The sequence below is a fragment of the Pangasianodon hypophthalmus genome, chromosome 9, assembly GCF_027358585.1.
Source record: "Pangasianodon hypophthalmus isolate fPanHyp1 chromosome 9, fPanHyp1.pri, whole genome shotgun sequence".
NCBI classification, from domain to species: Eukaryota; Metazoa; Chordata; class Actinopteri; order Siluriformes; family Pangasiidae; genus Pangasianodon; species Pangasianodon hypophthalmus.
This window is the reverse complement of record NC_069718.1, coordinates 200,634-225,252: the sequence shown is the minus strand read 5'-3', so window position 1 is coordinate 225,252 and position 24,619 is coordinate 200,634. Positions and strand designations below refer to the sequence as shown.

The following is a 24,619-nucleotide window of genomic DNA, read 5'->3' as shown; positions in this document are numbered from 1 at the left end:
TTCAGGAGTAGTAAAAAAAACCATGTAGGTTCAGTCGTAGAAATGGCACAGCTGCTTACTGCGGGTATTTTGGAGGTTTTTGCCTTAGCTTCAACTGTAGTTTTGCAGTTGAAATTGATGTTGCTTGAATGGTTGTTACTGCATTACTAACTTGTGCAGAAGAGTTTGGATTTCACTTTGAGGTGGTTTTAGCAGGTAGAGTAGTTTTACATGAGAGTAGGAGGAGCAGAGGCAGACACAGGGATTCCTGTGAGGGTGTGGGTAGTATAGCTTTTGCTGCTGTTGTAGTAGCTGGTCCAGGTTTGTTTGTGGGTTTTAAAATATATTTTCAAAAAAACATCAGTGGTTATACAAGTTACGGTGTAAAGTTTAGTCTTTTACTATATTTGGTTGGTGAGATAATGGTGGAATTTGCAGCTGCTAGTCTGCAAAAAAGTGGTAGGTTTATACACAGGTAGTGAATGTAGTATTTTAGCTACTGGAGCAGTACTAAGAATAAATGTTTTCTACTGTTGTCAATGTGTATCCTGGCTGATATTTGGCTGCTTATTGGTTTGTTTTTGCTCAGTAAGAATAACTGGGAAATGTTGGAAATCCCCAAAAGCTGTCAGGGAGAGTAATAGCAAACTGTAGATTGTCTGTTGTACTTGGCTCAAATGTAGTTGTCTCACCATTACACCCTATTCCTGGTGTGATTCTGTTTGTAGTAGATGTAGCTACTGCAGTTGTTTCAGTAGTCACAGTGGTTGAAGATGTGCTTGTTGGTACACCAGTGGAAGCTCCGACAGTGGATTGAGTACCTACTGGGGTTGTTTGTGGTGTCATGTTTGAAATTCCTGTATTGGATATTGAAGTACCCAGTCCAGGAGCAGAAACTGCATTAGAGGATGGTAATGGTGAAACTGTTGTTGGTACTCCTCCAGATGATGTAGTAGTTGGAACTATTGGATTGGTATTTGCAGGATTAGAAGCAGCAGTATTAGAGGTTGCAGTTGATGTAGTAGTTATAACCAGTGGAATAGTATATCCAGGAGTAGAAGCAGCATTAGAAGTTGCTGATGATACAGTAGTTGTTGATGCTCCTGCATATGATGGAATAGTTGTAACCACTGGAGTAATATTTCCAGGAGTAGTAGAGGCAGCACTAGAGGTTCCAGATGATGCTGTGCTTGTTGAAGCTCCTGCAGATGATACAGTTGGCAAAGCCACTGGAGTAGTATTTCCAGGACTAGCAGCTGCATTAGAGGTTGCTGATGATGAAGTTGTTGTTGGGATGCCTCCAGATGATGTAGTAGTTGAACCTACTGGAGTAATATTTCCAGGAGAAGAAATTACATCAGTGGATGCTGATGATGAACTTGGTGCTGGTACACCTCCAGATGATGTAGTAGTTGTACCCAGTGGAGCATTATTTCCAGGAGTAGACGCAGCATTAGATGGTGCTGATGATGATGTTGTTGGCACGCCTCCAGATGATGTAGCAGTTGTACCCACTGGAGTATTATTTCCAGGAGTAGACGCAGCATTAGATGGTGCTGATGAAGTTGTTGTTGGCATGCCTCCAGAAAATGTAGTAGTTGTACCCACTGGAGTATTATTTCCAGGAGTAGATGCAGCATTAGATGGTGCTGATGATGATGTTGTTGGTACGCCTCCAGATGATGTAGTAGTTGTACCCACTGGAGTATTATTTCCAGGAGTAGAAGCAGCATTAGATGTTGCTGATGATGAAGTTGTTGGCATGCCTCCAGATGATGTAGTAGTTGTACCCACTGGAGTAGTATTTCCAGGAGTAGAAGCAGCATTAGATGTTGCTGATGATGAAGTTGTTGTTGGCACGCCTCCAGAAGATGTAGTAGTTGTACCCACTGGAGTATTATTTCCAGGAGTAGAAGCAGCATTAGATGTTGCTGATGATGAAGTTGTTGGCATGCCTCCAGATGATGTAGTAGTTGTACCAACTGGAGTATCATTTCCAGGAGTAGAAGCAGCATTAGATGTTGCTGATGATAAAGTTGTTGTTGGCATGCCTCCAGATGATGTAGTAGTTGTACCCACTGGAGCATTATTTCCAGGAGTAGAAGCAGCATTAGATGTTGCTGATGATGAAGTTGTTGTTGGCACGCCTCCAGATGATGTAGTAGTTGTACCCACTGGAGCATTATTTCCAGGACTAGCAGCTGCATTAGATGTTGCTGATGATGAAGTTGTTGTTGGCACGCCTCCAGATGATGTAGTAGTTGTACCCACTGGAGCATTATTTCCAGGAGTAGAACCAGCATTAGGTGATGTTGATGATGATGTTGTTGTTGGTACGCCTCCAGATGATGTAGTAGTTGTACCCACTGGAGTAGTATTTCCAGGAGTAGCAGCAGCATTAGATGTTGCTGATGATGAAGTTGTTGTTGGCACGCCTCCAGATGATGTAGTAGTTGTACCCACTGGAGCATTATTTCCAGGACTAGCAGCTGCATTAGATGTTGCTGATGATGGAGTTGTTGTTGGCATGCCTCCAGATGATGTAGTAATTGTACTCACTGGAGTAGTGTTTCCAGGAGTAGAACCAGCATTAGATGTTGCTGATGATGTTATTGTTGGTATGCCTCCAGATGATGTAGTAGTTGTACCCACTGGAGTATCATTTCCAGGAGTAGAAGCACCATTAGATGTTGCTGATGAAGTTGCTGTTGGCATACCTCCAGATGATGTAGTAGTTGAACCTACTGGAGTATTATTTCCAGGAGTAGAAGCAGCATTAGATGTTGTTGATGATGAAGTTGTTGTTGACATGCCTCCAGATGATGTAGTAGTTGTACCCACTGGAGTGGTATTTGCAGGAGTAAAAGCATCGTTACAGGTTGCTGATGATGTACTGGTGGTTGAAGCTCCTGCAGATGATGCAGTGGTTGTACCTACTGGAGTAGTATTACCAGGAGAAGAAATTGCATCATAGGATGCTGATGATGTAGTTGTTGTTGGCATGCCTCCAGATGATGAAGTAGTTGTACCCACTGGAGTAGTATTTCCAGGAGTAGAAGCAGCATTAGATGTTGCTGATGATGAAGTTGTTGTTGGCATGCCTCCAGATGATGTAGTAGTTGTACCCAGTGGAGCATTATTACCAGGAGTAGAAGCAGCATTAGATGTTGCTGATGAAGGAGTTGTTGTTGGCATGCCTCCAGATGATGTAGTAGTTGTACCCACTGGAGTATTATTTCCAGGAATAGAAGCAGCATTAGATGTTCCTGATGATGATGTTGTTGTTGGCACGCCTCCAGATGATGTAGTAGTTGTACCCACTGGAGCATTATTACCAGGAGTAGAAGCAGCATTAGATGGTGAAGATGATGATGTAGTTGTTGTTGGCATGCCTCCAGATGATGTAGTAGTTGTACCCACTGGAGTATTATTTCCAGGAGTAGAAGCAGCATTAGATGTTTCTGCTGATGAAGTTGTTGTTGGCATGCCTCCAGAAGATGTAGTAGTTGTGCCCACTGGAGTATCATTTCCAGGAGTAGAAGCAGCATTAGATGGTGCTGATGATGATGTTGGTACGCCTCCAGATGATGTAGTAGTTGTACCCACTGGAGCATTATTACCCGGAGTAGAAGCAGCATTAGATGTTTCTGATGATGAAGTTGTTGTTGGCATGCCTCCAGATGATGTAGTAGTTGTACCCACTGGAGCATTATTACCAGGAGTAGAAGCAGCATTAGATGTTGCTGATGATGATGTTGTTGTTGGCACGCCTCCAGATGATGTAGTAGTTGTACCCAGTGGAGCATTATTACCAGGAGTAGAAGCAGCATTAGATGGTGCTGATGATGATGTTGTTGTTGGCATGCCTCCAGATGATGTAGTAGTTGTACCCAGTGGAGCATTATTTCCAGGAGTAGAAGCAGCATTAGATGTTGCTGATGATGATGTTGTTGTTGGCATGCCTCCAGATGATGTAGTAGTTGTACCCACTGGAGTATTATTACCAGGAGTAGAAGCAGCATTAGATGTTGCTGATGATGATGTTGTTGTTGGTGTGCCTCCAGATGATGTAGTAGTTGTACCCACTGGAGTATTATTTCCAGGAGTAGAAGCAGCATTAGATGTTGCTGATGATGAAGTTGTTGTTGGCATGCCTCCAGATGATGTAGCAGTTGTACCCAGTGGAGCATTATTTCCAGGAGTAGAAGCAGCATTAGATGTTGTTGATGATGTAGTTGTTGTTGGCATGCCTCCAGATGATGAAGTAGTTGTACCCACTGGAGTATTATTTCCAGGAGTAGAAGCAGCATTAGATGTTGCTGATGATGAAGTTGTTGTTGGCATGCCTCCAGAAGATGTAGTAGTTGTACCCACTGGAGTATCATTTCCAGGAGTAGAAGCAGCATTAGATGGTGCTGATGATGATGATGTTGTTGGTACGCCTCCAGATGGTGTAGTAGTTGTACCCACTGGAGCATTATTACCAGGAGTAGAAGCAGCATTTGATGTTGCTGATGATGTAGTTGTTGTTGGTACGCCTCCAGATGATGTAGTAGTTGTACCCAGTGGAGCATTATTTCCAGGAGTAGAAGCAGCATTAGATGGTGCTGATGATGAAGTTGTTGTTGGCATGCCTCCAGATGATGTAGTAGTTGTACCCAGTGGAGCATTATTTCCAGGAGTAGAAGCAGCATCACACATTGGTGATGATGAAGTTGTTGTTGGCACACCTCCAGATGATGTAGCAGTTGTACCCACTGGAGTATTATTTCCAGGACTAGAAGCAGCAGTAGAGGTTGCTGATGATGAAGTTGTTGGCATGCCTCCAGATGATGAAGTAGTTGTACCCACTGGAGTAGTATTTCCAGGAGTAGAAGCAGCATTAGATGTTGCTGATGATGAAGTTGTTGTTGGCACGCCTCCAGATGATGAAGTAGTTGTACCCACTGGAGTATTATTTCCAGGAGTAGAAGCAGCATTAGATGTTGCTGATGATGAAGTTGTTGTTGGCATGCCTCCAGATGATGTAGTAGTTGTACCCACTGGAGCATTATTACCAGGAGTAGAAGCAGCATTAGATGGTGCTGATGATGAAGTTGTTGTTGGCACGCCTCCAGATGATGTAGTAGTTGTACCCACTGGAGCATTATTTCCAGGAGTAGAAGCAGCATTAGGTGATGCTGATGATGAAGTTGTTGTTGGTACGCCTCCAGATGATGTAGTAGTTGTACCCAGTGGAGCATTATTTCCAGGAGTAGAAGCAGCATTAGATGTTGTTGATGATGTAGTTGTTGTTGGCATGCCTCCAGATGATGTAGCAGTTGTACCCACTGGAGTATTATTTCCAGGAGTAGAAGCAGCATTAGATGTTGCTGATGATGGAGTTGTTGTTGGCATGCCTCCAGATGGTGTAGTAGTTGTACCCACTGGAGTATTATTTCCAGGAGTAGAAGCAGCATTAGATGTTGCTGATGATGTAGTTGTTGTTGGCACGCCTCCAGATGATGTAGTAATTGTACTCACTGGAGTATTATTTCCAGGAGTAGAAGCAGCATTAGATGTTTCTGCTGATGAAGTTGTTGTTGGCATGCCTCCAGATGATGTAGCAGTTGTACCCACTGGAGCATTATTACCAGGAGTAGAAGCAGCATTTGATATTGCTGATGATGAAGTTGTTGTTGGCATGCCTCCAGATGATGTAGTAGTTGTACCCACTGGAGCATTATTACCAGGAGTAGAAGCAGCATTTGATGTTGCTGATGATGATGTTGTTGTTGGTACGCCTCCAGATGATGTAGTAGTTGTACCCACTGGAGCATTATTACCAGGAGTAGAAGCAGCATTTGATATTGCTGATGATGAAGTTGTTGTTGGCATGCCTCCAGATGATGTAGTAGTTGTACCCACTGGAGCATTATTTCCAGGAGTAGAAGCAGCATTAGGTGATGCTGATGATGAAGTGGTTGTTGGTACGCCTCCAGATGATGTCGTAGTTGTACCCAGTGGAGCATTATTTCCAGGAGTAGAAGCAGCATTAGATGTTGTTGATGATGTAGTTGTTGTTGGCATGCCTCCAGATGGTGTAGTAGTTGTACCCACTGGAGTATTATTTCCAGGAGTAGAAGCAGCATTAGATGTTGTTGATGATGTAGTTGTTGTTGGCATGCCTCCAGATGATGTAGTAGTTGTACCCACTGGAGCATTATTTCCAGGAGTAGAAGCAGCATTAGATGGTGAAGATGATGATGTAGTTGTTGTTGGCACGCCTCCAGATGATGTAGTAATTGTACTCACTGGAGTATTATTACCAGGAGTAGAAGCAGCATTAGATGTTTCTGCTGATGATGTTGTTGTTGGCATGCCTCCAGAAGATGTAGTAGTTGTACCCACTGGAGTATCATTTCCAGGAGTAGAAGCAGCATTGGATGGTGCTGATGATGATGTTGTTGTTGGTACGCCTCCAGATGATGTAGCAGTTGTACCCAGTGGAGCATTATTACCAGGACTAGAAGCAGCATTTGATGTTGCTGATGATGAAGTTGTTGTTGGCATGCCTCCAGATGATGTAGTAGTTGTACCCACTGGAGCATTATTTCCAGGAGTAGAAGCAGCATTAGATGGTGCTGATGATGAAGTTGTTGTTGGTACGCCTCCAGATGATGTAGTAGTTGTACCCACTGGAGCATTATTTCCAGGAGTAGAAGCAGCATTAGATGTTTCTGATGATGAAGTTGTTGTTGGCACGCCTCCAGATGATGTAGTAGTTGTACCCACTGGAGCATTATTTCCAGGAGTAGAAGCAGCATTAGATGGTGCTGATGATGAAGTTGTTGTTGGTATGCCTCCAGATGATGTAGTAGTTGTACCCACTGGAGCATTATTTCCAGGAGTAGAAGCAGCATTAGATGGTGCTGATGATGAAGTTGTTGTTGGCACGCCTCCAGATGATGTCGTAGTTGTACCCACTGGAGCATTATTTCCAGGAGTAGAAGCAGCATTAGATGTTGCTGATGATGAAGTTGTTGTTGGCATGCCTCCAGATGATGTAGCAGTTGTACCCACTGGAGTAGTATTTCCAGGAGTAGAAGCAGCATTAGATGTTGCTGATGATGAAGTTGTTGTTGGCATGCCTCCAGATGATGTAGCAGTTGTACCCACTGGAGTAGTATTTCCAGGAGTAGAAGCAGCATTAGATGTTGCTGATGATGAAGTTGTTGTTGGCATGCCTCCAGATGATGTAGTAATTGTACCCACTGGAGTATCATTTCCAGGAGTAGAAGCAGCATTAGATGGTGCTGATGATGATGTTGTTGTTGGCATGCCTCCAGATGATGTAGTAGTTGTACCCACTGGAGTATTATTTCCAGGAGTAGAAGCAGCATTAGATGTTGCTGATGATGGAGTTGTTGGCATGCCTCCAGATGATGTAGTAATTGTACCCACTGGAGTATCATTTCCAGGAGTAGAAGCAGCATTAGATGGTGCTGATGATGATGTTGTTGTTGGCATGCCTCCAGATGATGTAGTAGTTGTACCCACTGGAGCATTATTTCCAGGAGTAGAAGCAGCATTAGATGTTGCTGATGATGAAGTTGTTGTTGGGATGCCTCCAGATGATGTAGCAGTTGTACCCAGTGGAGCATTATTACCAGGACTAGAAGCAGCATTAGATGGTGCTGATGATGATGTTGTTGTTGGCATGCCTCCAGATGATGTAGTAGTTGTACCCAGTGGAGTATTATTTCCAGGAGTAGAAGCAGCATTAGATGGTGCTGATGATGATGTTGTTGTTGGCACACCTCCAGATGATGTAGTAGTTGTACCCACTGGAGTATTATTTCCAGGAGTAGAAGCAGCATTAGATGGTGCTGATGATGATGTTGTTGTTGGCATGCCTCCAGATGATGTAGTAGTTGTACCCACTGGAGTATTATTTCCAGGAGTAGAAGCAGCATTAGATGTTGCTGATGATGAAGTTGTTGTTGGCACGCCTCCAGATGATGTAGTAGTTGTACCCACTGGAGCATAATTTCCAGGAGTAGAAGCAGCATCACACATTGGTGATGATGAAGTTGTTGTTGGCATGCCTCCAGATGATGTAGCAGTTGTACCCACTGGAGTAGTATTTCCAGGAGTAGAAGCAGCATTAGATGTTGCTGATGATGGAGTTGTTGTTGGCATGCCTCCAGATGATGTAGTAGTTGTACCCACTGGAGTAGTATTTCCGGGAGTAGAAGCAGCATTAGATGTTGCTGATGATGAAGTTGTTGTTGGCATGCCTCCAGATGATGTAGTAGTTGTACCCACTGGAGTATTATTTCCAGGAGTAGAAGCAGCATTAGATGTTGCTGATGATGGAGTTGTTGGCATGCCTCCAGATGATGTAGCAGTTGTACCCAGTGGAGCATTATTACCCGGAGTAGAAGCAGCATTGGATGTTGCTGATGATGAAGTTGTTGTTGGCATGCCTCCAGATGATGTAGTAGTTGTACCCAGTGGAGCATTATTTCCAGGAGTAGAAGCAGCATTAGATGGTGCTGATGATGATGTTGTTGTTGGCATGCCTCCAGATGATGTAGTAGTTGTACCCACTGGAGTATTATTTCCAGGAGTAGAAGCAGCATTAGATGTTGCTGATGATGATGTTATTGTTGGTACGCCTCCAGGTGATGTAGTAGTTGTACCCACTGGAGCATTATTTCCAGGAGTAGAAGCAGCATTAGATGTTGCTGATGATGGAGTTGTTGGCATGCCTCCAGATGATGTAGTAGTTGTACCCACTGGAGTATTATTTCCAGGAGTAGAAGCAGCATTAGATGTTGCTGATGATGAAGTTGTTGTTGGCATGCCTCCAGATGATGTAGTAGTTGTACCCACTGGAGTATTATTTCCAGGAGTAGAAGCAGCATTAGATGTTGCTGATGATGAAGTTGTTGTTGTTGGCATGCCTCCAGATGATGTATCAGTTGTACCCACTGGAGCATTATTTCCAGGAGTAGAAGCAGCATTAGATGGTGCTGATGATGAAGTTGTTGTTGTTGGCACGCCTCCAGATGATGTAGCAGTTGTACCCACTGGAGCATTATTTCCAGGAGTAGAAGCAGCATTAGATGGTGCTGATGATGATGTTGGTACGCCTCCAGATGATGTAGTAGTTGTACCCACTGGAGCATTATTTCCAGGAGTAGAAGCAGCATTAGATGTTGCTGATGATGATGTTGTTGTTGGCATGCCTCCAGATGATGTAGTAGTTGTACCCACTGGAGCATTATTTCCAGGAGTAGAAGCAGCATTAGATGTTGCTGATGATGATGTTGTTGTTGGTACGCCTCCAGATGATGTAGTAGTTGTACCCACTGGAGTATTATTTCCAGGAGTAGAAGCAGCATTAGATGTTGCTGATGATGAAGTTGTTGTTGGCATGCCTCCAGATGATGTAGTAGTTGTACCCAGTGGAGCATTATTTCCAGGAGTAGAAGCAGCATTTGATGTTGCTGATGATGAAGTTGTTGTTGGCATGCCTCCAGATGATGTAGTAGTTGTACCCACTGGAGTAGTATTTCCAGGAGTAGAAGCAGCATTAGGTGATGCTGATGATGAAGTTGTTGTTGGCACGCCTCCAGATGATGTAGTAGTTGTACCCACTGGAGCATTATTTCCAGGAGTAGAAGCAGCATTAGATGTTTCTGATGATGTAGTTGTTGTTGGCATGCCTCCAGATGATGTATCAGTTGTACCCACTGGAGTATTATTTCCAGGAGTAGAAGCAGCATTAGATGTTGCTGATGATGAAGTTGTTGTTGGCATGCCTCCAGATGATGTAGTAGTTGTACCCACTGGAGTATTATTTCCAGGAGTAGAAGCAGCATTAGATGTTGCTGATGATGGAGTTGTTGGCATGCCTCCAGATGATGTAGCAGTTGTACCCACTGGAGCATTATTACCCGGAGTAGAAGCAGCATTGGATGTTGCTGATGATGAAGTTGTTGTTGGCATGCCTCCAGATGATGTAGCAGTTGTACCCATTGGAGGAATATTTCCAGGAGTAGAAGCAGAATTATACATTGTTGATGATGTAGTGGTTGTTGAAGCTCCTGCAGATGATGCAGTAGTTGTAACCATTGGAGTAGTATCTTCAGGAGTATAGACACCATTACAGATTCCTGATGATGATGTTGTTGTTGGAATTCCTGCAGATAATGTAGTAGTTATAACCACTGGAGTAGTATTTCCCAGTGTAGAAGCAGCATTATAGGTTGCAGATGATGTACTTGTTGTTGAAACTCCTGCAGATGATGTAGTTGGTATAACCACGGGAATCACATTTCCAGGACTATAAACTGTATCAGGGGATGTTGATTGCAAAATTGTTGATGATGTAGTGGTTGTTGAAGCTCCTGCAAATGATGTAGTTGGCATAACCACTGGAGTCATATTTTGTGGAGACAAAACTGCATTAGAAGATGCTGATGTTGAAGTTGTTGTTGGCACTCCTCCAGATGATGTAGTTGATGAAACCACAGGAGTAGTATTTCCATGAGTTGAAACAGCATTAGAAGTTGCTGATGATACAGTGGTTGTTGAACCTCCTGGAGACGATGTATCCACTGGAGTATGATGTATCCACATAACCCCTTGACCAGTATTTCCAGGAGTAGAACCTACATCAGAGGATGCTGATGGTGAAGTTGTTATTGGCACTCCTCCAAATGATGTAGTTGATGAAACCACTGGAGAAGTATTTGGAGAAGTATTGTCAGTATGCGAGGTTCCTGATGACATAGTGGTGGTTGATGCTCCTGCAGCTGATGTAGTAGTCATAATCACTGGAGTAGTATTTCCATGAGTTGACACAGTATTAGAAGTTGCTGATGATACAGTGGTTGTTGAAGCTCCTGGAGATGATGTATCCACTGGAGTATGATGTATCCACATAACCTCTTGACCAGTATTTCCAGGAGTAGAACCTACATCAGAGGATGCTGAAGGTGAAGATGCTGATTGTGAAGTAGATATAACTACTGGTGTAGTAATTGCAGGAGTAGAAGAAGCAGCAGTAGATTCTTCTTCTAGTGTGGTTTCAAATGATGTAGTGGTTGTTGAAGCTTCTGCAAATGATGTAGTTGGCATAACCTCTGTATAATAGTAGTCTGATGGCAAAGTTGTTGAAACTGTTTCAAATGATGATGGTATAGTATATTCAGGAGTAGTAAAAGCAGTCGGTGTAACCTCTGGAGTCGTATCTGCAGTTGTTAAAACAAGGGTGTCTGGTGAAGTGATTGATGCTGTTGTTGCTAGTGTAGAGGTGATTGTAGTAGTGGCAGCAATAGCTGCTGAATTTGGAATACCTGGTATTTTGGCTGTTGTCTGTATGTTATTGCTCTCATCAACACAGTGGGAATTTTGATTTGACATTAGTCTTGGAGATGGCAAGTAACTTTCAAAGTTAAAGTGTGGTTTTCTCCATTCAACAAAAGAGTCCTCTGTGGCAATCCCTCTTTTGGTCAGGTGTTTAGGATGATTTTGAGCACAGAACACCTTTGCCATGTACTGTTTATCCAATATATCAATATACTGAAGCAAAAGCACAGCCTGATCCTGCAGTGAAGACAACATGTAGTCTTTTTTAGCATCAGGTAAAATGAAAATGTATGTTAATCACAACATGATGACACACATTAATCTAAAATAACATCCTGTAAAAAAGAAAGATGCTTAAAAAACTAAATTAGAACAGAAAATCAAGGAACTAGAGAATGTACAGGTAACTCCACAGAAAACACTGAAAATGAATTAAGAAAGTTCAATGTAAACAATTTATTAAATTCCAATGCAATGAACTTATTCATAAAAATGCAATTTCTATTACAAAGACTCATACATGGAAAAAATAATAAAGCTGGAAAGTTTCTAGCTAATCTCATTAAATTAAATAAATTGTCACCTCTGTTTAACAGACTAAAAGCTGAAATTATGTAGAATATGAAACTACCCATATGAATGAATACTGTCACTATTAAACTACATCTAAAATTTAATAGATGATAACTAAAGGAGTCTTTATTATTATTCGTCAATAGAGACACAAAAACTTAAAAGCAACTCTAGACACTAGCTACCAGAATGGAAGCAGTTACTCCATCACTAATTCACCCTGATCAAAGAGATTTAATTAAAGGCAGATAATCAGTTAACCAACATGCCCAAACTGCTTAACCTGATACATTTTACAAGACATAAAAATTGAAAATTAGAATTTATTAGAATTATTATTCATAAATTTAAATAAATTGTGGATCATTTATTCAATGGATTAAGATTCTCTACACTTCACTCCACATACTATATAACTAATGGAATAATATCACAAAGTTTTACACTGCATAGAGGTACAAGACAAGGGTGTCCACTGTCCCTATTTCTATTATTATTGAACCATGTACTGCAGCTATATGACAAAATATAAATATCTCTAACTCTATACCTCTGTCCAGACATCAAACTTGCAACATAAAATCAGCATCTATGCAGCTGATATATCACTCTCCAAAATCCTGTATCCTCAGCAGAAACTTTCTTCAAACTATCCAGACAATCAAAAAATACTTAAAAATCTCCAATTAGTTGACCAAATTAACCATCCTCCCACTCAATTATTCGATATTATCAGATGCTACAAAACGCTACCCATGCCTATAAACACTGACCACACGACATATTGAGATATTAAAATTCTTCACAGGTTTTAGAGTAAATTACTTATTTTTTATGGACCATCCTCTAACTGTTTTATACTGTTAACTCTCTCAAAACTTTGCTGGAAAAACAAACTACCCAGAAACAAATTAAGCACCAACAAACATTTTGAGCCCAAAAGGCCTCGAAGACTCAAACATTCAAAAATATTTGTTTGTTAACCAGCTACAGTGATCTCCTTGCATTTGGAGTAATGACACATTTGCCTTTGGACAAAGTGTGGCTCTTGCTTCTCCTGCAGCATTTACATTCATCAGTACAGTGAGACTGCAGCTTGTGCCGTAAGGTATTTAACATGAAACATTTTCAAAAACAAATGAAGAAATATTTTGAGTACTGCTGTGTCCCTCTGTGCAGAATGTCTTTAGAATTTAATAGCATTCCAGTCCAGAGTAATCTCAGGAGGTGAAGGTTAGTAAACATACATTGTGAGCATTTCACTATTTCACCACATATTCAATGCCATTCAATTCAATTCAATTTTATTTGAATATGAAGGGTTAGGGTTAGGTTTCGCCTAACCCTAACCCTAACCCTAACTCTAACCCCTAACCCAGACCATATGAAGGTCTGTAGCAGGCATGTCAGACTAGATCAACTAGTTGAACCCCAAACCACAAGGGGTTGGAGTAAACTGTCAAAAAACTCAGTGCCATTGCTCTTAGAATGTAATGATTACAATATTCAAACACCACAGCAGATAACAGGCTAGCTAATGTAGCTAATATTAACAATTAATATTAACCTAACTAGTTTGGTTGTTGAGTAAAGGATCACGCAAATCGAGACTCTTACCATTCATGTCCACCCAAAATGTAATATTGCTTATTAAGAGCTAACTAGAAACATATATTTGATATGACAGGAGGTCATACAGACATTTCTAATTTTTTTTTACCTCCCCAACAGAGTTTTTAGCCTGACGGAATTCTTAGTCTGTGACCTAGTGAACCAGGATCAGGATGTATTTATTGATAGAAACTTCAAGGCTTCTACATTTTACCCAATATCTCTGCTACACGTAGGTATTAACTATATGGGTATAGCTATATGTATAACTATAGATATAGATATAGCTATAACTATTACTATAACTACATCCATAACTATAACTGTAAATATAATTACTACAGCTATAAATATGAATTTAACTATAACTGTCAGTAATAGTTATGTTATAACTATAGCTATAGCTATAAATGTAACTAGAGCTATAACCATAACTATGCCTATAGCTAGAATGATAGCTATAACTATTACTATGACTATAACTATAGCTATTACTATAAAATTAACTATACCTATACCTATAACTCTAGCCATTACTATTGCTCTAACTATAGCTATATAACTGTGTGACTCTTTTCTGCTTCTACCTGTCACCCAATATTTCTTCTACACACTGGTATTACTATATCAATATAGCTATAGCTATAACTTTAACTACAACCATAACTATAACTGTAGGTATAATTATAACTACAACTATAAGTATAGCTATAACTATAAATCTGAGTATAACAATAGCTATAATTGACTACAATGATAGCTATTACTATAACTATAGCTGTCACTAATATCTAACTATATCTATAACTATATATAACTATAGCTCTGACTATGACTATAACCATAACTATTACTGTACCTATTTGTAACTATTTGTACTGTAACTATTTCTCTAAATATACCTATAACACCATGATAAGATTAACTATATCTATAACTATAACTATACCTACAGTTACAAATCACTTTAACTATAGCTATCACTATAAACAACTATAATTGTAGTTGTAACTATAACTATAGCTATAACTATAGTTATAACCAGGGGCAGCACATATCAGTGGGCTAGAGGGCTAAGCACCTATATGTATATTTTTGAAATTTATATATATATGCAACACCACCCACAGCAGTCATAATAAAAGCACACAGAATGACACAGCTTACTTTGGACTATAATTCATTTTGCCTGTTTCAGTGACGTTTCTGTAAGACATCATCAGCAGTTGCTTTTTACGGACTCAGTTGCGGGTGTAATGAAGTGGATTATTTATCATTTATTATTTATGGAATCATTTTTCCCCTTAAATGTGTTTGAAGGAGAAACTAAAATTTGATAGATTGACCACACATTGTCTAATTAAAGTACAAATTACACAGAGGGGCAGATGACAGAACCATAAGTTTAGTGTGTTTTGGTCTGAATGAAAGGGTTATAACTTTACTGTGCTTACTATTCAGAGGAAAAGCAGTATGAACCCACTGGAACATTATAGGGGAGTGTGTGTGTGTGTGTGTGTGTGTGTGTGTGCATGCACATGCCCTTATCCTACTATTACCACTAATAATAATAATATGTACATATACAGTACATATTATTATTATTATTATTATTATTATTATTATTATTAGTGGTAGTAGTAATAGTAGTAGTATCAACGAGACCTTGGGATATAAAGTACTGGTCAACCCTAATAGTTTAATTGTTGAGCTACTGATAGATATTAGATTTCAGCCTCCCATCTAATATCACTGCAAGCTGCCAGTGATTAAAACAATAGCTATAACTACAGCTGCAATAACTACAGCTACAACTGTAGCTATACCTATAACTGTGGTGATTAGTATAGCTATAGCTGTAACTATAACTATAGCTACAGTGGGGTCCTAAATTCTGAGACCACATTGAATATCTGGGATTTTTTAACACTTAAATTGGAAATAAGCAGAAAGTTTTAGAATTTTGAAATATTTAATACAAAGAAAGTAAATGTTCACAATCTTCAATATTAAATGTTCAAGATAATGTACTATTTTCACTAGCGCTCTCAGACATTTAGACCCTGCTGTATATCCATAACTATTACTATAGCTCTAACTATAACTATGACTATAAATATAGCTATAACTATCACTATAACTAAAAATAAGTATACTTATAACCATACCTAGTTAACTATAGATATAAATGTATATAGTTATTACTATATCTAAAGCTATGGCATATAGTCTATGGCAATATCTATAGCTATAACTATAATGCTGAACATAACTATAATTGTATACCTATAACTATTATAACTATAAAAATTATAACTTTAAATATAGTTTTACCTATAACTTTAAACATAACTATAACTATAATTATAGCCACAACTACATCACATTAAATGAAAATATTCACTCACACAGTATATAAATCACACACACACACACACACACAAAATGATGTTCTAGAGTGTTATTGTTTTAGCATAGTGAAAACGAATAATTGTTACTGGCTAACAGTACCTCCTTCATGGGGTTCTCCACTTGGATAACGAGGTTCTCTCCATCTGTCCATTGTGTTAAACCATTTTCCTCAGTCATAACCTTCTCTCGCAAAGTAGAAGCATTCAGATCTGTAAAAGTAAAATCCATATGTTTAATATGATCAGTATGACATTATACCATTCACACCCAGCTCTCTGAATTATAATTCATTATTATTATAATATTAATTGTTAGCCATTGTTATTTAATATACTGTAGATTTTAACTTACCAACAAATCTCGCCTCTTTTAGCTCCTTAGCAGCTAGCGTTACAGTCATGTTGGCACTTTCACACTTAACAGCAGGAACCTGAACTGATCCAGATGTAGATGATGGACAGGTTTGGTTTTGTATGATGTCCTTATTCAGGGTGGTGTTAGAGTAGCCCAGTTTCACTGTGTACTGCTTCCTGTGGCCAAACTGAGGTGAAGAAAGTTCATTATGAACTACATGTACTTAGAATTTCATTTTGTACCAAAGATGAGATGAAAATGAATCTCACCCAGTTATCCAAAGAGCAGCCTTCGTAGAAGATTCTGATCAGAGAATTAGACTGCAGCTCCACGTGACTGCATTCCTCCAGCAGCTGACTGATAGAAATCTTAGTCTCATCATCTGTGAAGAGAAATATAAACACACTATATTTACCTGGCTAATCATATTGATTATTATTCCATTCTTACGTTCTGTTTCAACAAAGCCATTGGAAACTGAGAAGGAATCTTGCATTGGGAATACAAGCCTACATGTCTTCCTTCAAACTCCTACAAAGAGTTCAGAAATAAATATCTTTGCAAGTATACTGGCACACAATATACATTTACCTTTTACTCACTTGACACTGATGCTTTTGTTCGAAGTAGCGTACAACTGAGGCAGGACACAAATGAGCAGTTTAGGGATTAAGGGCCTTGCTCAAGAGCCCAGCAGTGGTGGATCTGGGGCTTGAACATGGTGTTCATGACCTTCTAATCTGTAGCCTTTACCACTGAGCTACCACAGTTCAGTAAAACGGGACAGAGTTAGCATTTTAGCTCAGATAGGGACTCCCTATATACAACAAAAGTATAGCGGTGACAAAAGGCAAGGTGATGCCGCTCAAAAAAAAATTCAAGTTCTAGTTTCACGGCCACGCTCTTCACTCCGCATGGGCTGTATTAATCACAAGCCCAGGTGCTGGGTGAGCATTTAAATTCTCCAGAGCCATGGTGGCTCCAACACTTTTCTTAGTCAAAAACTATGCTTAGGTAATTCACTGCTTTTGTAATTCACTAAACATTATGCTCCAAATTAAACACAGTCTTGCTCAGGAAATCCTTTTTACTAAGTTTATACACCACTATAATTGCAGTATTTAGCAGACAACCTTATCCCGAGTGATTATTTACAGAAGAGCTCTTTAATCTACACGAAAAAAACAAAACAAAACAAAAAACACACAATCTCATGCTCAGGGTCTTAGAATACAATTAAGCTAAACTCTTGTTAGCTGGTTACTGTGTTTTAATTGCAGAAAGATTTGGAGCCCCAGTCGCTCTGGAGAATTAGGATCCTCACCCACTATCAGAGAGCAGCACCTGGGCCGTGGATGAACATGTCTCATGTGCCATTCAGCATGAAGAGCATGGTCAGGAAACTTTACTTTTTCAGTGTATAGAGTCACAACAATCAACAGTGAGTGATGTTCTTACTGAACTTGTTCACTGATATACTGAATGTCTAATATGTGGTGCACAAAAATCCAGGAATGTTTAAATGCTTATCAGATATTTGAAGTAACTAAACATAACTGCACTTTTTGGGCTTCATTTCTATCACAGTTCTTCGGAGAGAGCTTTGAAAACAGTAAAGTGTTGCTTGGCTGGTAGTCCACACAGTTCTTTGTTCACTAACACACAGTAAGTTAGAGGTGCTGGATTAGCCAGGAGTGTGAAGGTGGCCTTACCTATCAGCAGGTACACATCAGTGTATTGAACCCCAATAATCACACTTTCACTGTCACAGTAAAATGGGAGCGCAGAGACCTGCAGTTCCTCGCTGTCTGTTTCATTCTGCAGCTCTGTGGAGGAAAATCAGCTTGTGTTTCAGTATCTCTCAAAGTGCACTTCATCAGTGCTGATGAAAACTTCCACAGCGAGAAGTTTGGAACATGTAAAGAGCTCATCATAATGTCACTCTGTTAGAAGTGCACGCTCAGCAAATAAGTACTCGCTCAGAGAAAACAGTTCCTTATGGGTTCTCTGGATAGTTAAGAGTTTTTCTATGTGATATTGTAGTGTAATATTAAATCTGAGGCGGAATTCACTCACAGCGCACACACCAATCTGTAGAAGTCAATATTTTGTCCAAAAAAAATCCTCCTGCACAATTCCACTTTCATTTCCTTCATCATAAAATGTAGAAGGCACAGTTTCTCACAGCTAACTTTAACTCTAATTCGACATGTTTTAGCCATTTCCTAGTAAAATGGATTTCAGAACAAAAGCAGAATAAAAGCTCTTACTCTACTTGCTCTAATTAAACACTCGCATTCCATTCCTCTGCACTTCTTCATTTACTGACGTTATTACACTTTTCATACCTTGAGGAGGTTCTTCAGGGAAGTCTCCAGTGTTCATGTCCTCAGGATAGAATGGTGATGATGTTGCTGATTTTAAACAGATTAGCATAGCTAGCAATGCTAGAATTAGCCGAGCCATCATGTAAGCCTTCTCCAGCAGTGATGTGCTTCACTCCTCCTCCTCCTCCTTGATGTGTTTCATGTAATTCTGTCGCTTTTTATATGAAGAGGGAGTGATGTTTATTCTGCACATCTCAGGACACTGATTGTGTGTTTATCTTTTTAAACTGTGATATGGTCATGGACTAAAGTCTATCAGTAACCATGAGATTATATTGTATAGGAACGGTGAGGGGCAAAATGTTTTTTATTTTGGTTTTATTTTGGTTTAGGTTCAGGGAAGCCATTTCATGTAAAATAAACAGAAAAGACATTAATACTTATTTTGGTTAATACTGATTATCACCTGTATGACTTGCCACCAGTTTAAATAGTGCTGGGGATTTTCTTAAAAGCATGTTGGGAGATTAGGAGATAACTAGTGTGGACACCACCCCTGTATCTGTGCCACCACCAGCACCTCAGCAGTGTTAAATATCCCATGAGGAGTGTATCTGTAATTAATGTTGTATATGCATAATAATTTTCATATTCTAAACGTGGACACATGACAGTTCCTGACTGTTTGTGTAATTTTTACAGCCCTGAAGCCTGAGCCCCAGAACCTTCACCGATAACAGTGTTCTCTAAGACCTTCAACTAGCAATTAATATATAAAACAAAATGTGTAATAATAAATAAAATTAAAAGGAAAACAGGAGCCCAGGCGTCCTGTTCTAATATGACCCTGAAGATACGTTCCTCTCTGCTTCTCTAAACAACTTCATCATATCTTATCATCTCCACGAGTTTAAGCTTCAACCTTCACACTGAATAAATAATGTTTATTTATGAATGTATTTAACACGTGGCTTCTCGGAGGAAGATCACCATTTGCACAAATGAGTCTCCTAAATTTCCTTAAGACAAATACAATTAAAAAATGAGATGTGATCATTTTTCTGAGATTAAAGGAGGTTAATCTAAGAGAACTGAGACACTCGCACATCAGCAGGATTTAAACAGAGTCTCCTTACCACTTCACAGCACTGCACCACCTGAGAACTTTTTTATTAATATCTGAGGGAAATATTTTAATGTGAACAGTAAACATGTATTTAGTATATTGAAATACTTTTATACCCATATTGCTACATCTACAACTAAAATAATAGTTGTGATACATATAGCGTAGTTCTTGTCAAGAATACTTACAAATGCTCGCAAATAAAAATTTAACTAGTGCACTTTTCTCCCAGCACTTAAACTACAGCAGTATATTATAAATACACCAGTGTACTTCTCTTCAGATACGCATGAGAGTACATCAAATATACTGTAGACATTTTGTGTAAAAGATCCAGATTTTATAATCAAAGAACATTGCTGCGAGGTATCAGTCAAAAGTACGCCAACAGGCTTTTCCCCCTAAAAAACAGCAGATGAGCCAATCAGTATATGAGTCTGGGATGATTGACAGCTGTGTAGGTGTTTAGACTCTCTGATATTAATTTGAAACCCTGTCTTCTTCCAATCTTACATTAGTAATGTTTCAGCTTGAAAGATGCGCTGACGTGGCGTCCTCGCCTTCCGTCACATAAATTTCCATCCAATTGGCCTTTCACCAATAAAACAGTGTGCGTGATGACGTCATCCTTAAAAAAACTAATTGTCGCATAAGTTTTGGTGCATCGCAAAAGAAATCTGCACTTGAGCTGTTTTCTTACGTAATTTTGTGTATAATGCAAATTATGTAGCTTTTGCGTCCCTTATGTCCTCAAATCTTTGTAAAATGGAGATTATTGAGAATATTAAATGAAATTGCCCAGTTACTGTCATTTCAATTTCACAGAATATTGCAGTTGTATGAAATATCAGAAGATGACGTCAGAATGGAGCAGTTGCTCATCATGGAGCTCCAGGTAGCTGATCTAATGCACTGAAGCCCGTGGGTCTGGGAGGAGCAGGTGGTGCAGAACTCCGACCATTGCAGCTTACAGCTCTCCCCTATGTGTTTCCTTCTGTAATATACTGTATGTGTTACACGCTATGGCCAAAAGTTTGTGGACACGTGACCTTAACACCTATACGTGCTTGTTCAACGTCTCATTCCAGATTTATTCCCCGTGTGTTTGCTGTTATAATGAGCTCCACTCTTCTGGGAAGCTTTCCACTAGATGTTGGAGCGTGGCTGTGGGGATTTGTGTTCATTCAGCTACAAGAGCATTAGTGAGGTCAGGCGCTGATGTTGGGTAAGGAGTCTCCAGTTCCAGTTCATCCCAAAGGTGTTCAGTGGGGTTGAGGTCAGGGCTCTGTGCAGGACACTCGAGTTCTTCCACTCCAACCTTCACACACCATGTCTTCATGGAGCTCGCTTTGTGCACAGGGGCATTGTCATGCTGGAACAGGTTTGAGTCTCTTAGTTCCAGTGAAGGGAAACTGTAAAGCTGCAGCACTCAATTGTGTGGTTTAAACTTTGTAGTAACAGTTTGGGGAAGAAACACATATGGGTATGATGGTCAGGTGTCCACAAACTTTTGGCCATATAGTGTATGTGTATGTTTGGATAAAGGTCCCTTTCACCCCTCTTCACAAAACTTAAAATAAACACAAAATTTAAATAAATAAATTTATAAATGTCAATTAGTAAGTTTTACTGTCTTGATAACATATGAACAAAATTGCAAGTATCTGATATTTAACAGTTCATTGGGGAGTAACGAAAGGTTCAGCTGTTTAAGCTTTCAAATGTTCATTCTATCAAAAATCATTTCTATCTTCACCCACTGAAATTTGATAAGTAATTTATTTATTGTTAAGCAGTGAGGGAGTGGTGCACATGCTGAATGAGATCTCACAGCAACCTGTGGAGGAAACTAGCTTTAGTGGAGATTAGGAGTCATGTAATACTCTGGTTTCTAAAACCTTAAAGACATACATACATACATACATACATACATAAATAAATAAATAAAAGCTTAAACTCATGCAGTTGATATGGGGCGGTGGTGTTCAGAGGTTATAGCTCTGGCCTGCTGATCAGAAGGTTGTGAGTTTGAATCCTGGCTCTGCTGAGCTGCCACTGTCGCGTCCTTGAGCAAGACCTTAAACCCTAATCTCAAATATAAATAAAAAGTCAGTGTAAATATTATGATATCGTTTACAGAAGTGGAGACGAACTTATCTTCAGGGTCATATTAGAAGACAATGCTTGGACTTCTGTTTGTCTTTTTATTTTATTTATTTATTTATTTTTTTATCTGTGACATCCAGACAGTCTACGCCAAAACTGCAAGCAGTCTAGCTGTACATTCCTCACTTTTACTATTAGAATAATTGAATAATTCACAGTATTTACTTAATAATCTGCTTAAGGCTGTAAATCAGAAGTGTCCTACAGAGACATATTTTAGAAATAAAATTAAACTCCTACATTGAACAGTTTCACATAAAAAATGATCTAAAACTCCCCCAATCTGGACTTCCGGTTAAGGCCACCAGCTAGTTGGACATGTCTTGTACTGCTCTGCTACAACTTCTGATAATTGCTATTAAAACATTTGATTCAGCAAAAATTATAGGAGCTAAGTGTTCTTTTTTTTGATGGCATGTTCTTGCAAATTGAGAAAAGAAAAAAGGAAAAATGTTGAAACAGTCAATGCTAACTAACTTAGCTGAGAAAGCTAACAGGGCTGGAGAGGGGTCACAGGTGTGCTGGAAGGTGCAGAAGCAGACACGATATTGGCTGCAATTAACGCAATGAAATTGGGGGTTTTCTCCAAACTGGATGGAATTATGAGAGCTACAGTAGAAATGAGGAAAGAGAGAATGGACTGCATTGAACCGGTAGCACAAACAGAGCTACTGAAGATGGAGCGGCTGCACTGCAGGCTAAAGCACACACACTGGAGACGAAGAACAAAACTTTGGAAGGTCGTGGATTTTGGAGATGAGATCGTGACTGAACAACCTGAAGCTGGTAAATACGCCGGAGGCTGCTGAAGGACCAGATGCTTGCTTTTTTGGAAAAATGGATCCCAGAGATATCTCAGTGAAAGTGTTCGAGCAGAGCCGGGAGCAGAGCCGGGGATCCAACATGGAGTGATTTCACCAGATTTCTGGGAACGTACGAAGAGTGAGCCTGCATCTTCAACGCTCCGACTGAGGTAGAAGATTTCATTGAGTTGATCACGGGAGAACTGAGTCGGAGCTAAACGTGAATGTTCCAGCAAACAGGACATTTAATATATAAAGTATGCACTAATTAGCCTCTGGTGTTTATCTGCAGAAATAGTCAAACGTTCTTAAGATGAGCACATCAGTGTCTCTCTGAGAGCTTTGTGGTGCATTACAGTAATGATTCGTGATCATCCCAAGTTTTTACACAAGTTCAGTGTGTTGGTTGTGTAACATGCCAATGTGTTAAGCTCCTTGACACTGAAATAGTTAGAAAGTTATCCAATGTTGGAACTGCTGAAGTTTACACAAACTTCAAAAAATTAAACAGATTATGAATAAGTTGAAGGATATGGATTCTGAAAGAGTATTTTTTACAAGAAATGCATACACTGGATGAGGGAAATATTAGGATTAGGAAGCAGTAGGAGATGGCAGTGTGGTGTATTCAGTTACGGCATTTATTCATAAGTCAGTCCCATTACAAGTGACGGATGTAATTAAGGATAAGATGAGCAGGTACTTAATAATTCAAGTTCACTTTAATTAGAAAGTTTGAATTTAGTGAATTTATGTAGTCTGAATGTAGACAATCAAAAATGTATTTCTTAGGCTCTCTACACTTTCAGAACATTAGATATAAAAGCTGTGGATTTTAATTCTACACAGGATCCAATCATAGGCAGATCTCTCAGATCATGCACCATGTAGCTTAGTGTTTGAGGAAATAAAGTTGGTAAAAGACCCACCTAAACAGCACTTTCAGCACAAATGGTTAAGGGTGATGAGTTTGTAGATTATTTAGGGAAATGGATAGACGAGTTCTTTGAAATTAATACAATACAAACATCTGCATGCACTAGGTGGGAAGCATTTAAAGCTTTTCTCAGGGGATAATAAGCTATACATATATAAGCTATTAGTTAAAATTAAAATTCACCAATAAGAAGTTTATCAGAAAAGTAATCCAAAGTTGGAAAAAGAATTAATGGTTTTGTCACGTTCACCATGGACAGTTCACCCCCAGACCACCAGAGGGCACCCTCACTCACACTTTTTGAATTTCTTCCTTTGTTGTCTGCCCCATTTCCTTCCTTGTTTGTGCTCACCTGTCTTGTGTTCCCCTAATTACTTACTAATTACTTATCCTATTTAAGTTCTGTGTTTTTCCTAATTCAGGTCCAAGCATTATGTTGTGTTGTTGCAGTTATGGTGTAGGTGCATCATGAGCAGCTTTAGTTTCATGTTGCGTTTGTCTTAGTCTCATCCTTGTTTTAGTTGTTTTGTTTTGGTTCCTTTCCAGTTTTTGTTTGTCCATTAGTTGTTTAATTAGTAAAAATTCTCTGCACTTGCATCTGACTCCCTGGATTTTGGGACAGGTTTTGAGATCTGAGTACAGCAATTTATCAGTTGATAACTTCCACAAAATAGACTTCATGTGAAAAGTAAAATGTAGCTCAGTTATAGAAGGGAATGATTTATAATCACACTATCGGGTGTCACCCAGATGAGGATGGTTCCCTTTTGAGTCTGGTTCCTCTCAAGGTTTCTTCCTCATATCATCTCAGGGAGATTTTCCTCACCACCGTCACCTCTGACTCACTCATTAGAGATAAATTTAAAATTTATATTCTGAGTTTATATATTTCTCTGACAGCGTCCATTGTTAAAAGTGCTATACAAATAAAATTGAACTGAATTGAATTGGCCTCCAGGGCAGCTGTAAG

The 24,619-nt window shown here is 39.4% G+C and overlaps 1 protein-coding gene across 1 annotated transcript; it reads right to left on the bottom strand.

Annotated features, from left to right (window-relative positions):
- Positions 1 to 549: 549 nt before the first annotated feature.
- On the bottom strand, positions 550 to 18,675 carry LOC128318837 (mucin-5AC-like). The gene is made up of 8 exons (XM_053236894.1): positions 18,639 to 18,675; positions 18,003 to 18,116; positions 16,560 to 16,672; positions 16,288 to 16,477; positions 16,036 to 16,145; positions 7,000 to 7,059; positions 2,789 to 2,912; positions 550 to 1,493 (listed from the first exon to the last, which is right to left on the bottom strand). Exons 1-8 carry the CDS (start codon positions 18,673 to 18,675, stop codon positions 565 to 567), a joined length of 1,677 nt encoding a protein of 558 aa, XP_053092869.1. The 3' UTR covers positions 550 to 564.
- Positions 18,676 to 24,619: the final 5,944 nt, after the last annotated feature.